Source organism: Talpa occidentalis, unplaced genomic scaffold (assembly GCF_014898055.3).
Source record: "Talpa occidentalis isolate TD23 unplaced genomic scaffold, MPIMG_talOcc4v2.1 talOcc4.2, whole genome shotgun sequence".
Taxonomy (NCBI): Eukaryota; Metazoa; Chordata; class Mammalia; order Eulipotyphla; family Talpidae; genus Talpa; species Talpa occidentalis.
Window position 1 is genome coordinate 124229843 of NW_023602073.1, and position 16028 is coordinate 124245870.

General features: G+C 34.7%; 1 protein-coding gene across 1 annotated transcript; it reads right to left on the bottom strand.

The window, feature by feature from the left end:
* Positions 1–5167: 5167 nt before the first annotated feature.
* CUNH6orf58 (chromosome unknown C6orf58 homolog) lies at positions 5168–13553 on the bottom strand. Its single transcript, XM_037518778.1, has 6 exons — positions 13253–13553; positions 12516–12599; positions 10946–11130; positions 9928–10028; positions 7224–7462; positions 5168–5280 (listed from the first exon to the last, which is right to left on the bottom strand). Exons 1-6 carry the CDS (start codon positions 13551–13553, stop codon positions 5168–5170), a joined length of 1023 nt encoding a protein of 340 aa, XP_037374675.1.
* Between the last annotated feature and the right edge of the window lie 2475 nt (positions 13554–16028).

A 16028-nucleotide genomic window follows, 5' to 3' on the forward strand; every position in this document is an offset into this window, starting at 1 on the left:
GTTGAATGGGGCTGATACACAGCAGCAAGGGGCACCCAAACTGGCCAAGGACACGGTCCAAATAGTTTACTGGTCACCATCTCAGTTTTTCACCCACATGCACAATTGCAAGATTACTCAGCTTAAGAGAATAACAAAAATGGGATTGATTTAACAAACCAGGGAAAATAAAGAGTTACTAAGGCCTCAAATGGCCCTTTACCTCACCTGAAGCAGTGTCCAGTGTTTTAAAGTCCTAAACTCCAAGTCCCACAATGGTGTCTTCTCGCCACTGTGGAGCTGGAGTTGGTGGCAGCCAGACTATAGGCCGGGATGCAACTTACAAAGACAGTAGAAGACATAACAGAATATGTTCACCGGAGCTGCCCAGATGCCCCAGCGCAGCACCAGACAACTGGCACTCACAACAGCAACGGCAATAAGCTGAACAAACGGCCACACTCATGCAGCTCAGCAAGGCGCCTGCTCCTGGTCTGTGCCTTCCCTGCCACGCTGTAACAGCAGCAAACGGTACAGTTTCAGTTGTGTGCCTACTTAGAAAGCTTCACAACTTTTCCTCTCTGAGGTTGGCTGCTGGAAGCCTCTCTATGTTCTTCAGGGGCCTTCAACCGCCTTCTGGAAAATAGGCATGGTGGGGGCAGAAATCGCTGACCCCAGAATCCCTGAAGATCTGAAAATGTTGAATCCCAAACACTGAATATTCCAATGCTCAATTCCAAACACTGAATCCTGGGGGCTACTTATGTAGTCCCTTATATTTCTTATCAGAGTCTCCACCCCAAATGCAGTATTTTGTTGGCATTTTTTCTGGGCTAACTATCCTCACCAGCAAACCCCTCCAGGGGGTGCTACCTCTAACAGTTTTTTGGCTTCATCCACGGGTTACAGGGCTCCTTTAGTTAAGGCTTATTTACTCTTCACTCATTGATCTCATTGGAATTTATTACAGTTTGATGCTACTAACAAAGTCAATCTGTTATAGAGCAACCCCGATATTAAACGGGTTCCTGGCTGTGGGTCCTCACCCGCACGTTTTAAAGGGACTTATGAATACTCTACTACAGACACACACACAAGGTTAATAAAAGGTTTATTTACAAGAGAAAAGGAAATAAGGAAAATGTACAACTCAGGGAGAAAATAGGGAAATAAAGTCTTTAATGCGTCCTACCTGATCCGACGACCTGGAAACCCAAAGTCACTCTCAGAGCTGGCCGGACCCAGCCACCTTCCCTTTGGTGGTGATGGGATTTGGAGTTCCCAGTGTCTTTGGCTTTGACCTGGGGTGGGGGTGGAGTCCACAAAGCCTATATGGAATTAGCTTTGGGACATCCTTTTCCCCCTAACAAAACTTCCAAGGGAAGCTGAACTTAGACAACAAATACAAGAACCATAGATAATTCAAAGGAAAATAGACCCATATTTCAAATGGGTCATAGACTCCATTAGACTCCATAAAACTTTCTTAAATTAATTTTTGAACATACTAAATAAAAGAACACAATACTAGCATGGCAAAAGAAAAGATAAAAAAATAACCAAACAATATTAGGTATAAGAATCATAATGATAGAACCTCCCTGGTGGCATAAGGGGTTAAAGCACAGCACTGTGATGCTATCCACAGCCTCTGAGTTCGATCCCTGGTGGGCCGGAGAGCTACCCACATGGCACAGCAGACCTCTTCTGTCTCACCCCCTGCTCCCCTCAGCAGTGTATTTCAGCAGATCTGCCTGTTCTGTTCCCCACTCTGTCTCTGGTGAATCCTCTCCCCCCCCACCTCTGGCCTGTACCCCAGTTCTTGTATGTATCATTAATAAATCTTTAAAAAAATGTATTAAAGGATTTTTAACCTAAAATTCATAAACAATTAAAATTTACATATGTAGAGTTGTTTATATTGACTTATAATGTAGTATTATGTCAATATTGGAAAATATAGAAAAGGTCTAATGTACTAGAAATTTAAAAATTATCAATAAGTGACAGGCTTAAAGTATATGTGGCAAAATAAGGTGAAAACTGTATATCATAATTACATTTTAGCAAAAGAGTTTTGCATATGAAGGAATACAGAAAGATACCACCAAAATTTTGACACTAAATTAATAGCTTCATTTTTATTATCATAAGACCACTTGCATAAATCAATGAACAAATAAGGAAACGAATAATTATAATATGGAAATAAAGTAATCATAATAAATGAATTATCAAACATTTTACTACTTAATAAATCATATTATTTTTTATTTTTTAAAATAAATTTTATTTTTATATTCCCCATACAATTGCAATCCCCTTATTATTCTTGAATTTAAAAAAAAAGCTTGATCAGAAAACTTAAAAAAAAAAACCTGAAAAGATCCTTGCATATGAAAATCAGTATGATTTGTATTAATTATACCTAAAATACAGTCAACCTAAAATACTAGCAGTTATTTTACGGCCAGTCGTTTTAGTTTACGAAAAGAAATCCTCAAAATCTGCAATTATGTCAGCGCCTTTGTGTTTCACTCGCAGCCTTTTAGCCGTGACCCAACACTTGCTCTTTTTTGCCACCTGGTGGCAGCATCTGAACACTGCCGCTTGTTTCCTCCTGGGCACAACCACTAGGCAAACCTTGGGGCAATACAATCTCAGCGCCCAGCCAACATCCCCTGCTCTCTAATGCTTTCCTACAAAATACACTCTATTGGGCGTCCCAGGTGGAGCAGGGGTTAAAGTCTCAGTGTTATCAAACTATCGCCAGCCATTCTGCATGAGTTCCAACTCTGGCCAGGTTGCTGACCCACATGATGCTGCAGCCTTTTCCTGCCTCACCGGCTGCTCCCCTCAGCAGTGCAGTTCAGTATCTGCCCGCTCTGCTCCCCACTCTCTCTTGTGAATCCTCTCAACCCCTTCCTCCCACCTCTCACCGGCACCCCAGTTCTTGTCTGCATAAATAAAAAGAAACCGTTTTTAAAAACCCTCTATTACAGAAGAAAAGACTATCTAATATTCAATTTACAAACGTGAAAATTATACACAATCACAGACACATTTTTTTGTGGGTTTGCTAATCCTAAATGGCCTGTTTGGTCACCATTTTTTATTATCAGTTCTGCATTCCTATACAAGGTCAGAACTGTCCCGTCATTCAGTCAACGGAGCCAAACCTTACAAGGTGCCTTTCAAATCAACCAAGAGCAGAAAGCTTGATCACGCTGGGTAGGCCCTGCACACAAGGTCTGATTGGAAATGCTCAGGGGGCTGATGACCGATGCATAAACGTACTCCCGACTTATACATCACCAGGTTTGACCAGGAACAGGGGGTTCGGGGGCAAGAAGGGGGCGAGGACCAATGTATGACAAGAGACCCCAGAAGCTGATCAGTGGAAAGCCTTGATGATAAGATTGAAACTGTAGGGAGGGATCTAGGGTTTGATCTCAATTATAATACCGAGTCATCAAGCAGATGAGAAGTGTCTAGAGGCCAGACTCACAATCCCTGATAATATAGATGACAGGGCACATTTTCTGGTTTCACCTGCCCTTTTCATTTTGTCCTCCTACCCCTCACAACTGATGCTGTATGATTATTCTATCAATAACAAGGCCAGATCTTGCTCTTCAGCAGCATCCTGATGATTCACTTCTTTTGCTATTGGGGGTCTTTTGTGATTCCACATGAATTTCAGTAGTATTTGCTCTCCTGTTCTTTGAAATATGACATTGATAGTTTTATTGGGATTGTGTTGAATCTGTACATTGCTTTGTGTAGGGTGACCGTTTTGACAATGTTGATTCTTCCAATCCATGAGCAGGGATATTTTTCCATTTCTCTGTGTCTTCTATTTCTTTCAACAGTGTCTTTTTTCTTTGTATAGAACTGTTACCTCCTTTGTTAGATTTACTCTTAGGTATTTCTTTCTTTTTTCCGGGGGGGGGGGGGGTGTAATTGTAAATGGGAGTATTTTCTTAATTTCTTCCTTCTCTCACTTATTGTGTATAGAAAGGCAACTGATTTATGTGTGTTGGTTTATACCCTGCCACTTTACTAAATTGATTGTTTTAGTTTTCATGGAATTTTGAGGGTTCTCTATGCATTTTACCATGTCATCTGCAAATGATTACTTCTTTTTTCCCCATTATGGATTCCTTTTCTTTCCTCTTGTCTAATTGCTCTAGCTAGAACTTTCAATACTTTGTTGAATAGCAATAGTGAGAGTGGACATCCTTGTCTTGTACCAGATCTTAAGAAAAAAGTTCTCAGTTTTTCACCACTGAGAATGATACTGGCTATGGGTTTATAGTAAATAGCTTTCAATTATGTTAAGATATGTTTTGTTAATCCCTGTTTTTTTGGGGGGGTTGGTTTCAACATAAATGGATAGTTTCACTTATATGTGGAATCAAGAAAAAACAAAGGATCAGACAAAGACAAACTGTAAGACTGACCTTTGAAAGCAGTAGGAAATCTGAGATGTTCAAGAGGGGAAGTAGAGGGACAGGGACAGGGAGAGAGAAGAGAGCAGGGGGAAGGAGAACATGGTAGAGGGTGGTGGATGACTGTGGGCACTTTGGTGGTGGGAACTATGGTAACCACACCTGAAGGGAGAAATCCCATATAGTGAAAAAATAAATAAGGATATTTAAAAAATAAGAATAAATTCGTTAAAAGGCAGAAAATATGCTATTTGGGTCAGACACATTCCACATCAATGGTTAAGCACATAATGCTATTTGCCAGTATAGTTTTTAAAACTATAATTGACTACTAGTATTTTATAATACAATATTCTGGATTTTAGCTATAATTCATGAGGATATATTGTTATAAATTTCATGAAATTAGATTACTTAAGATAACAAAAGAAACACACAAGTTTAATAATAATTAAGTTCTCCGTGATTTATGGTAGATTAATGTGATCTTTACATCATAAACATTTTAAATACTGATAAAAATCAACAATCATTTAATATGTGGTCTTAATATATTCACTATATTAATACATAGTCATATAATTATAGCAATAATTTGAAGTTGAAGAAATGTATAGATAAAATCTTAACAAATGAGTACAAATCAAAAAACATCAGAAAAAAGAAAACTATATGGTTTTGATCACATTAAATTTGAAGTTATTGAGCTCAGCAAATTAGAAATGTTGATTTTTAATTCATAGCCATTTCTGATTAAAGATCTTAAAAACTTCTTCAAAAATCTCTAGAGCCAGCACCCTTGCACCAGGTATCTCCATAAAAATTTTCCATAATGTCAAAGAGAAAGAACCTGGAAAATATACAAAATTATTACATGTAAATTTAAATTTATATCCATTATCAAAATGTTTATTTTCAACAAAATTCTGTCTTACATACAAATAGTATACATTCATTGCATCATAATCACACACATAAAGTTTTTAATTTGAAAATTAATTAATCAGCTCTTCATACTTGTAATTCCTTTATGTCTTTCTTCTCTTGCTCTCTTCCTTGGTAACTGATTTTCTACAGTGGTAAGCTTAAATTCCTTTCTCTTTTCATTTGTATATCTATTATGGGTTTTTGTTTTATGGTTACTACAAAACTTACATGAGAAATTTTACATTTCTAACACTCTATTTTAAGCTGTTAATAAATTATAATGCATACCAAAGCTCTACATTTTTTATACTTTCCTCTTACATTATATATTTTTGATGTCACAATTAATAATCTTTTTCCTTGTTTACCCATTAATATTATTACTAACATTAATTTTAGTAATTTTACCGTTTATAAGTGAATAATCCTCCACCATTACATCATAGATTATTCTGAATTTAGCCATTTCCATATACTTTCCTTTAACCTTTTTGCATTTCAACTTAAAGAATTTACGTTAACTTCTCTTGTAAGGCTAGTCTAGTGCTTCTGACATCTCTACTGGGTAAAATATTCTTGGTTCACAGTTTTGTTCCTTTAAGCACTTTGAATTTATCATGTCATTCCCTAGCAGTCCATGAAAGTTCTGCTTTGAAAAATCTGATGGTCTTATGAGGTTTCTCTGCACACAGGTTGTTTTTCTCTTGCTTTTAAGGTGCTCTCTTTGTGTTTAATTTTTGACACTTTATTATAATATGTCTCAATGTAGGTCTCTTTAGGTTTCTTATTTGAAACTTTCTGGGCTTTCTGAATCTGAAAGTGTATTTTCCTGACCCAGGTGAGGATGTTTTCAGTAATTGTGTTTTCAAATAAGTTCTGTTCTGTTCTGTTCTGTTGTAAAAGCAATTCAAAATTGCACAATAAATCTAGTTAGACAGAATATTGTAATAGAATCTCACTTTTAAGTGCAATAACTTTCATCTCTCCACTCAGTTCCTCAAATCCTTTACATCCTTAGAAAAAATAGTCAGTTTATACAATTCAGGCCTGGAATGCAATTTGATTTGACAGGGATATGTAAGTGACTGCAAAAATTCATACTTCTCCTCTATGGTAGATTTGTTGCACAAGAGTAATTCTCAAGCAATAATTTAATTCCTTAGACACCTTGCATCCAGCAAGTATATTAGTATGAATATTTCATAATAATAGAATATGAGACGTTTGGGTTTTCTTGTTACTCTAACCAATGCAAATATGACTTCAATAACACATATACAGCTCTATGATTTTATATATTTTTAATATTTCAATTCTTTTTTGTTTTGAAAAGAATAAATAATATAGTTATGGTTTAAGATTGGTTCACTGCATAAAAGTGTATCTGGAAAATTGTGATAATGTGGCCATATTGCAATAATAGAGTCCTTCATCTACAAGAAAACCCTACAGTTAAGAAGTTGTACCAGAATACTTCTTCCATGACTAACTTCATGGAGGGAATTAGCAAATTGAACCATGTAAGTCAATTTGCTAGTTTTCCAATAATCGTGGCAGGTTTTATTTTTAGAACATGAACTAGAATGAAAAAGAATACAACAACAAAAGAATATATTTGAGTTTGCAGATGAAAAATGTGGACTTAAGTTACACTGATGACTTCATGGATTGATAAAGGCCCATAAGAAAGGGCAGGCTCTGAGTGGAAGAACCAAAATATATAGAATGGATACCCATATAAAATCATTATTTTCTTTCAGAGTATGTGCTGTAATGATCTATAACTCTGATATGATCTTTATTTCTTCCTTTATCTATTCAATGTGATATTGATTTTTCTTAAGTCATTGTTTATAAGGCTCTTACCTGTAGCACTATCCACTTTATAAAGAACATCTAAAGCAAACAGTACTGTGTTCTGTAAGTTAGTAAAGTTACTGATGAAGGGTGGTTGATCCCCACTAACAAGCATGCGTGGTGGCAGTCCTTCTTGGAATTCATGTGTTCTATTCAGTGTTGTTGGGAATCGCATTTCAGTTAAATATTTCACAAGCAAAAGCCAATTTCTTTCAAAATCTCCTTCTGGTTTAGAATAATATTCAATCCTAAAAGACAAGTGAAAACTTATATAATTATAACCCACTGAGAATTTCAGCCTGTTTTGTGGAAAAGATCACATTCTGCCAACAAACTAAATTTTTTATTTGTTTAGAGTCTGTATTTTGGAATAGGATGACTTAGAATGTGGTGGTTGGCTCCTAACTTTGAAGATAAAAATATAGGTAATGAAATTTTTAAATTTGGAAAGGACTATCCCAGCAATTGCTTATATTTTCTTCTGAGTTTTACTCTTAACAGACACCTTACACATCTAACAGCTATTAATTATATCATGACTAAATAATACTCTTCAGAAGTGTGCAAATAAAAGATTGGAAGGCAAAATTTTTGCTGGATTCAGACATCTTTTATAACACAGTTGCTTTCTTAAATTTAGAAGCCTCCAAATTTGAGCATGCTAGAGAAAGAGACATCATGTCTGATTTTCTGAGTACAATGTTTTTTTTTTTTTTCTATTTCAGGAAGTCTGCTAGGAGACAAATTATCTCACCATTTGGGGTAACAAAGTTATTACAATGGGAAGGTTAAAAGTTTAATAAATAGTAAATTAACATAACAATATAATTCACAAATCCTCTCCCCATCCACTCTCTAATCATACTGTATAACAAAGTTTGTAAATGTTGAAATGTTATCTACTCAGAGCTTTGTTCACCAGCTACATTCTCTTTCAAATCTCATCACAGTGATCACCTCCTTTACAAAGTTTTCTAGTCCACCTGAGGTGGAATTGACTATTCCCTCCTTCTCTATGTTCCCATAGCACCACATTATTTACTTATTTAAAGTTTGTTTTGCATTAGATTATATTTTTTAGAGATTAGATTCTATTCTAATTCCTATGCTTTCACAGAACATATGCAAGGTCCATTAAGCAGAAAATCCTTGTATTATGTTTGTCAGTGTTAGGCAACTCATAGCATAACCTAGAGGTGAAACTTTGCTGTTTGGCTCTCATATTAGGGGTTTCCTTTTTTACCTCCAATACTCAGAAACAGAAGAGTGAATGTAATAGACCCTCATGGGACAGAGTTTGGTTTGGGTTCACAACTGACTGTCCTTAGTCACATCATAGCTGACAATTAAATAAGGATAAAGGGAAATATGAATTAGTAAAGATTTTAGACCCTACTAACAATGGATTGAATAAATTGCAAGGGAGTTGGCAACTCTAGAGGTGGAAAGAGATGAGAACACCAGTTCGAGAAACAGATGGTTTATATATTTTATATAGATATATGTAAAATGATAGATATATATATCTTAGAACATAGATATATATGTGCCAGTCAATCTTTGGTTGGAGGGCCACAGGGTTTTATTTAAGAATCTGTAGACTGCACAGAATTCAGTGTTGTCTCATGTAAATAGCCACTAGGATATTTTTTTACCTGAAGAAAATAACTCATTAGATTGTAAAGAGGTCCCCATAGTGCAGTAGGTTGCAAACATGGTCCAAATTCCTCAACACTTTCTATGTCCTTGTTTAGGAGAGAGGTATAAACTTGCCTCTGACTCACCCATATGATTAGATTTGGTCATTGGATATTGGTTATCACACAACATAAGTTTGAAATGCATTTTCAGAATTGGGTTTCTCTCTCTTGACATTCTCCCATCATGATGGAAAACATCCAGGCTTGCATGATGGAAAATGAGAAACCAGTGCAGCGAGCTAAGCTTCTCACTCACACCTGTGGGACTACTCAAAGTCATTTAATGGAAGCCTAAGAAAGATCAGCACGTGGGTTGCTCTCTGGGATCGAACTCATGCTGCAGAGGCTACATACTGCTTCATAGTGTGGTACTTAACCCCTTGCGCCACCAGGGAGACCCCCCAGGTGCTGGTCTTCAAACATGAATTTGTTATCAGCTACTGATTATGAGCTTGCTGAACTCCATAAGCAGGAGAAAATTACTTATATTCTATCTATCTGTCTGTCTGTCTGTCTATCTATCATCTCTTATTGGGTATATTTCTCTGGAGAATTCTAATACATTGTCATTAACATCTACATACAAATAATTCTAAAGCTTTCACATCTAGTTGTATAATACCCCTATGTGTACATGTGGAATGACTTGATAATCTTCCAGTTAGTCTATATGCTAACTCTGATGCTGGTTGATTTTTTTCCATAGGTGTCTATGGTAAAAATAATCAAGATAATTACTTTTTAGTGGGAAAAATTGGTTGAATGTCTAATATGGTTGTTGTTAAACTGGTTGAATGGATGGTGAAAGATATTTTTCAAATTTTTACCACTTGTTCATAAAGCACTTTTTAAGCCTGATCATACTATATTTACTACTCATCACTAAAATCAACAATGATTATATTTGTTATTTAATAAGAAGATTTGGTCACTTTAGAAGAACAAAAAGGTGTAAATAAAACAAAAAGGTAATTTGATATGTTAAATAGAAATGATTTAGGCTCCTTTCTTACCTGTCCTCAAAAGTTCTGTAAGTAGCATCCAGAGTTGAAGTATGTGCCTCCCAATAGTATTTCAACAGGTCATCAAAGCTACTAAAAGGTGACTTCATATACTACAGCAAAGAAAAGAAACATCTTCATATTTAAGCAACAATAACAATCCTTTTCCATACAATTTAATTTTGTTCACATTTACAAATTAGACATATTCTATGTGAGAGGAGCATTTTATTTCAAGAATTAATTTGTGTAAGTCATAAGTGACCAACACTTTGTAAATACTAGAATAATCATGTGTTATTAATAGTAATATTAAATGTATTTAAAAGAAATTAACTGCAAGTATTTTCTCCAGTTCAATATTTTATACTGGTCATGAGGACTTTATTTTTCGGTTATTATTTTGTTGTTTGCTATCATAGTTGAAATTGCAATAAATGTTTAAGATTAAATAAAGGGAAAATTTTTATTAGAATATTTAAGTTAATCATATAGTGTGCTAATTATTTATAGAAACTGTAAATCTTTTCAGGATTGAACTGAGTCCATCTCTATGCTTAACCAATGCATTTTATTTTGGTCATTAAATATTTGGTTTGATTGCCACATTAAGTATTTAATTCTACCTATATGTAATCACATTACTTTAGTTGAAATGATTTTGTCTTTTCTATAACCAACTCATAATCATATTTCTCCAAGAATTATCTTTGATTGACCTGATGGTTCAATTAACCAGAATAATCTCTACATTAAATAAGATCCTGTATTTTCACATTTATGTATAATTTACTTAGGGTGAGATGAGTGGATACATTTTATGTTAATGCTGTATTGGAACAGAGGGTGCTAATGATATGTAATATCCTGCTGCATTGTAATAAAATTGATAACTTGTAAAACTATATTTTTAGACTCAGGGCAATAATATATATAATACACAAAAAACAAGATGAAAAGTTATTAAAATAATTCTCTTCTCATCTCCTAAGAGAATAAATTACAAAACTTAAAAAAAAAAAAAAGAAACCTGGTAAAAGAGATTCCACTTTCTCATCAGTTCAGGGTATGATGACTTGCAACTAGAAACACTAAAACAGAACTTTGTCTGCTCTACCGGTGGAGGCAAAAACAAGACTTGGTCTGATGATATCCCCATGATGCCAGAATCAACCGCAGCAAAGAAGGGTAAGGCACATAAAAAGTAATTTAAATCTGTAAGAGCAAAATAATAATTATTATTCCAAGCACTAACAAATGTCACAGAGGATATTTTAAAGTAATCTGTAAATCACTAAGCAAAAACTCACAGATCTAAATATTTATGAGTCTCTCCCTGCAAAAAAATTTAAAACCTTCTGACAGGATGGATATATATTTTATAAATATATATATTTACATACATATATCACTTGAACATATTTCTGTCCATATTCTATAATCATAAATAAATGTGGGTTAAAGAAGTTGAGTTTAATATTTTAAAACAAAAATTAATTTTAATGGATTTGGAATTTTTTTTTCAAGGCACTAGGTAAAAAATTAAGAAAGATGCTCAGAATCATAAAATAACTCAAGCTCAAGTTTCACCACAAAATGTTGTTTTTTTTCCTAAAATACCTTAAAGTGATAACATTGATATTTTACAGGGTATTTAGCTAAGTTTAATGTACAACCATGATATCACAAATTTCTTGTGAAAAATAATTAGATCTTTAAAGCAAAAAATGTTGGATAAGTATTGACAATAGATCTTTGGATAATTAAATTGACAATGTAATAAGATTTTTAAAAATCTTTGCCTACATATAAACTATTATGGAAGATTTAAGTATTAACTATAGTTGCTATAAAGCTTATACTCATTTCTTTTATGAGGCAGAACACTTTCATCATAGACATGAATTTGTGAGTTAAGTTCTGTGTCCCAGCATAGCAGGCTGATACAGATATTCACTCCCAAGACAATCTGAAAGTAAAGAATCCTAAATTCTAGATCTGTGGACAGGACCATTTGTGTGTGTCATATTAGAAAAATATGTAAAGGTGTATGTAAGGTATATCACTCCAAGAGAGTGAACTTTAATAAGTTATTGCTTCTAATTTGTGGCAAGTGACTCTAAAAATCACGTGTAAATTAATTTTTATACTAAAACAGAAAATACAATGTACAAATTAGAAGATACATTTCAATTATGTTAGTAGCTGACTGAAAGATTACTGATTGATAAAATGATATATGGCATATTAATCTGTGACATGTTTATGGGTTTAAAATTCAAACACATTTGGTCTGAGCAAAGAGAGAAAAAGCACTTTCCCTCACTTGTGGAACATCCCCTCTAACTTTCAGTGCTGATCTTTCAAAGATTATTGACCATGATTGTTGCAGTCCTTTAAAAAGATGAATATATCCTATGTATCATGATTGACATTGTAACTGTTAAATCCTAGAATGATAATAAGACCACAAAGCACACAATGAAGTAGGTTCTATTTTAACAGTACTGTTTCTGCTTTGTCTCTGTTCAGAAGAGTTTAGGTTGAATTTTTTCTTTGGGGCAAAGGTATTACCTATTTTACTTTTTAAATGAACCTACCGGCCCACCAGCTATCCACGGAGATGCACAAATGATTGGATTCATAGCCACAGTTTGACTTTTGCGTGGGGTCAACTAATCTGCCTAGAAAAGAGAGGATACACAGATGTATTTATTATATAGTTTTTGAAGCTGGTTATAATTGACAGGTGCATTTGTTCACAAAAATGCATGGATATGTATCAGCTGATTATCTACCTATCACTCTTTACTCTTCATTTCCCATCTCTAACCAATTTTCTAAGCCAATTTCTTTTACTTTCTCTAATCTTACAACAATTTTCTATTTTTGAATTATCTGTCTTGGAGATTCTTTGCATTTTTAAATTATTTTCTCTTCTATTTCCTTCTATACTTACCTTCAAAATTTGGGAGGTATAGGCAGAGAGACCTGAGCCAGACAAAATCTTGGCTCTGATGTTTATTAGATTGACCTTTATGTTATTAGATTGACCTTTGCTAATAATTTGCCATTTATGTCTTAATCTCCAAATCTGTAAAATGATATCATCAAACATCATACATGTGTCAGTGAGAGAGAGCATTTCTTCTAATGAGTATAGTCTTAGCTAGATCTTGATTTGTAATGAAAGAATAATAAGGGAAAAAAAGGGAAAAGAAAGAAAACAATTTAACAAACTTTCAAAACCATGATATGGTACGTCCTGAATCCATTTCCCAATTGCTGCATGGTTATATTGGTATATCCTTAGAATATAAACAAGAATCATTCTTACCTGAACTATATTGCCAGCCGTGTTGCAGAGCCAATCCCCATAAAATATTTTCTTCACTTCCTCCTTCAAATCTTTCAAAAAACATCGATGTTTTGTTTGTTAGGATTTTATATGCCCCTATTCTTTCCAAATATATCCAAGGATCAATAATGTATTTTCCATTCTCTACTTTATAGTCACTAAACTGACCAGGACTCTCCTCCCACAGAGGGGGATAGAGAGTTGTCAGATTGTCTGTTCCAGCTAATGAAACAGAGAAACAACCAACGAATACACAGACCCAAGGGTGAAGGAAAGCCATCCTGACTACCCTGGAGATAAAGTTTGTGCAGAGCCTTTTATTGGGAAAAGAAGGAAGAATCATGGTTTTGGCTTTTAGCCCAAAACAACAGCATTTTGTTGTTTTTCCATGAAGGTGGTAAAGTAGGAATGCCTTTCCAAGCAAAACAGGGTGACTATCTCTTTAAATGTCATCATCGACTGAGCTTGTTATTCACATGACAGTTTAAATAAGTTCCTGGAAAGTTTAATGTTAAATGAGTAAATATCTTATACACTTTTCAAAAATGACTATTATATCTGTATTGTATTTTATGCCTATCAAATTAATTATTATAAATTTATGATATTTATCTAGAAATGTAAATATGTGGCACTTACTGATCTCTATATAAGAGTTTGCATATTAAACCTGAGACCAAGAAAAGCCTTTGGATAGCACTTGTGCACTCGGCTCTCAAAGTCCCCAACCCACAGGTAAAAGAGAAAGGTGATTTATTGTGCCTAGGCTGTGCTAGCAATGTGGTTATGTGAAACATGTATTTTCTTTGTAGACTCTGCAGTTTATATATATAACCAGCCCCAAAATTGCTGCTTGGACACTGAATGTTTAATGGGTATCTGAGAAGAACTATCAGGCATGTATTGCTACATTTGTGGAGAAAAAAATAATTCTGTTTGACCTCTCATAGAAGGAAGACATGTGGAAAGTTATGCATGCATCTCTCCAGACTTTTCTTGTGTCTGTTCGCTTCTGCAGAAGAATATGAACTCTTATCACATCACTGCAAAGAATCTTAGCTATGAGTATAATTATATGCTGTGTATGTGAGTACTTCTAGAGAATATTTGAATGTGGGCCCCTAATGGAAACTTCTAGATAGCCATTAGTTTATCTTGCATCAAAGTCTAAAAAACTTTTGAAACATTTATTTAGTATGTTTATTGAATATAAAAACTACTAGCTCCCATAATGACTCATGAATCTCTAGTTTCTAGAGGAAAAAGCAGTTTAGAAGGTTCTAATTCAAGGTGTGTAGGTTTCAACTAATATAAAAAAGAAATTCCTGATGAATATAATTTCATTATAAAGGAACAGAATTCCTTAATAAAAACTTTGTGTTTTCTCCACATAGAGGCAATACAACTATTTAGCTTCTGGGGGGAGGGCTAGAGGGCGATATGGGTCAAATTGATATATTGATTAACTTTAAAATAGTTGAACTTTGGAGCTTGTTTCAGAGCCTAGGTTAAGATGATCTATAATATTATAGATAAGACTGCTTGTCCACAGAAATCTTCTCAGGGGTCCCTAGTTTACATTATGATTATATAATATATCATATAATATATAATATATGACATTAGGGTATACTCCTCTCATTAAAAAATTAACCTCTTTAAGATATTGCATGGAAAATATGAAATAAGTTGAAGATTGATATGCTAGGAGTTATAATAGTGGGCAAAGATATACTGAAAAGAGATGAAAGACACATTAAATGAACTTTCTGCTATAAGGAAGAAGCCAGAAATGTGTCTGTACACAGAAAAGTCCAAGTCAGTCATTGACAAAAACTAGTTAATTCCTGATTTCCTTTCTTCCTTAGAATTTTAGCTGAGAATGTGGACATGTAGGACATATTTCTAGCATACCTTTCTAGCTACTAAGTGCTGGAATATAAATAGAAATGGTATCCACTTGTCATTTAAAAAGAAGGCATACAACTTTCTTATCCCTTCCTTTATGTTCCGGCTTGGATTGTGAATATGATTCCATCCTGACACCCAAAGACAGCCATTCATGTTGGGCATGGCAAAATACAAAACTGAAGGTTGCCTGAGACCCAGAGAACTGTGGCACCAAGAGATGTCCCTGAATCCCTCTATCTGGATTTTTAGCTGAGGAACTATTTTCTTTCTTAGTTAAACCTTTGTTATTTGGATTTTACTTACACAGAATGAAGCATTGTGGACCAACAAAAGAAAATTCTACTTTTTGCTGTGTTGGGAATGTGTACCTCTGCCCTGACAGGACCATTCATAGATTGGAATCAGCGAACAATGACACTTATTCACTGTGTAGAACCCTGAGGGGAGAAATAAAGGAAACGGAAACATCTGGAATAGTCCACAAACCAATCTGAGGTCATGTTGCAGCATGCCAAATACCCCAACTGTGTCCCCATTAATAAGGATAATTTTAGGATGTGATTCATATACCTCTTTTTTATAATTTAGTTTTTTTATTTATATCTTTTTTAAAAAAAATTATTTATGCAGACAAGAATTGGGGTACAGGTCAGAGGTGTGGGGGGGTGAGAGGATTCACCAGATACAGAGTGGAGAACAGAACAGGCAGATTGATTGAAATACACTGCTCAGGGGAGCAGCAGGTGAGTCAGGAGAGGTCTGCTGTGCCATGTGGGTAGCTCCCTGGCCGGGAATTGAACTTGTGCTGCAGTGGCTGTGGATAGCTTCCTAGGTTGTGTCTTAC

Coding starts and splice junctions, on each gene's coding strand:
- CUNH6orf58 (XM_037518778.1), bottom strand. CDS start 13,553: ATGGCTTTCCTTCACCCTTGGGTCTGTGTATTCGTTGGTTGTTTCTCT. Junction 12,600..13,252: donor CGGCTGGCAATATAGTTCAG/GTAAGAATGATT, acceptor TCTCTTTTCTAG/GCAGATTAGTTGACCCCACG. Junction 10,029..10,945: donor AGTGGAATCTCTTTTACCAG/GTTTCTTTTTTT, acceptor TCTTTGCTGTAG/TATATGAAGTCACCTTTTAG.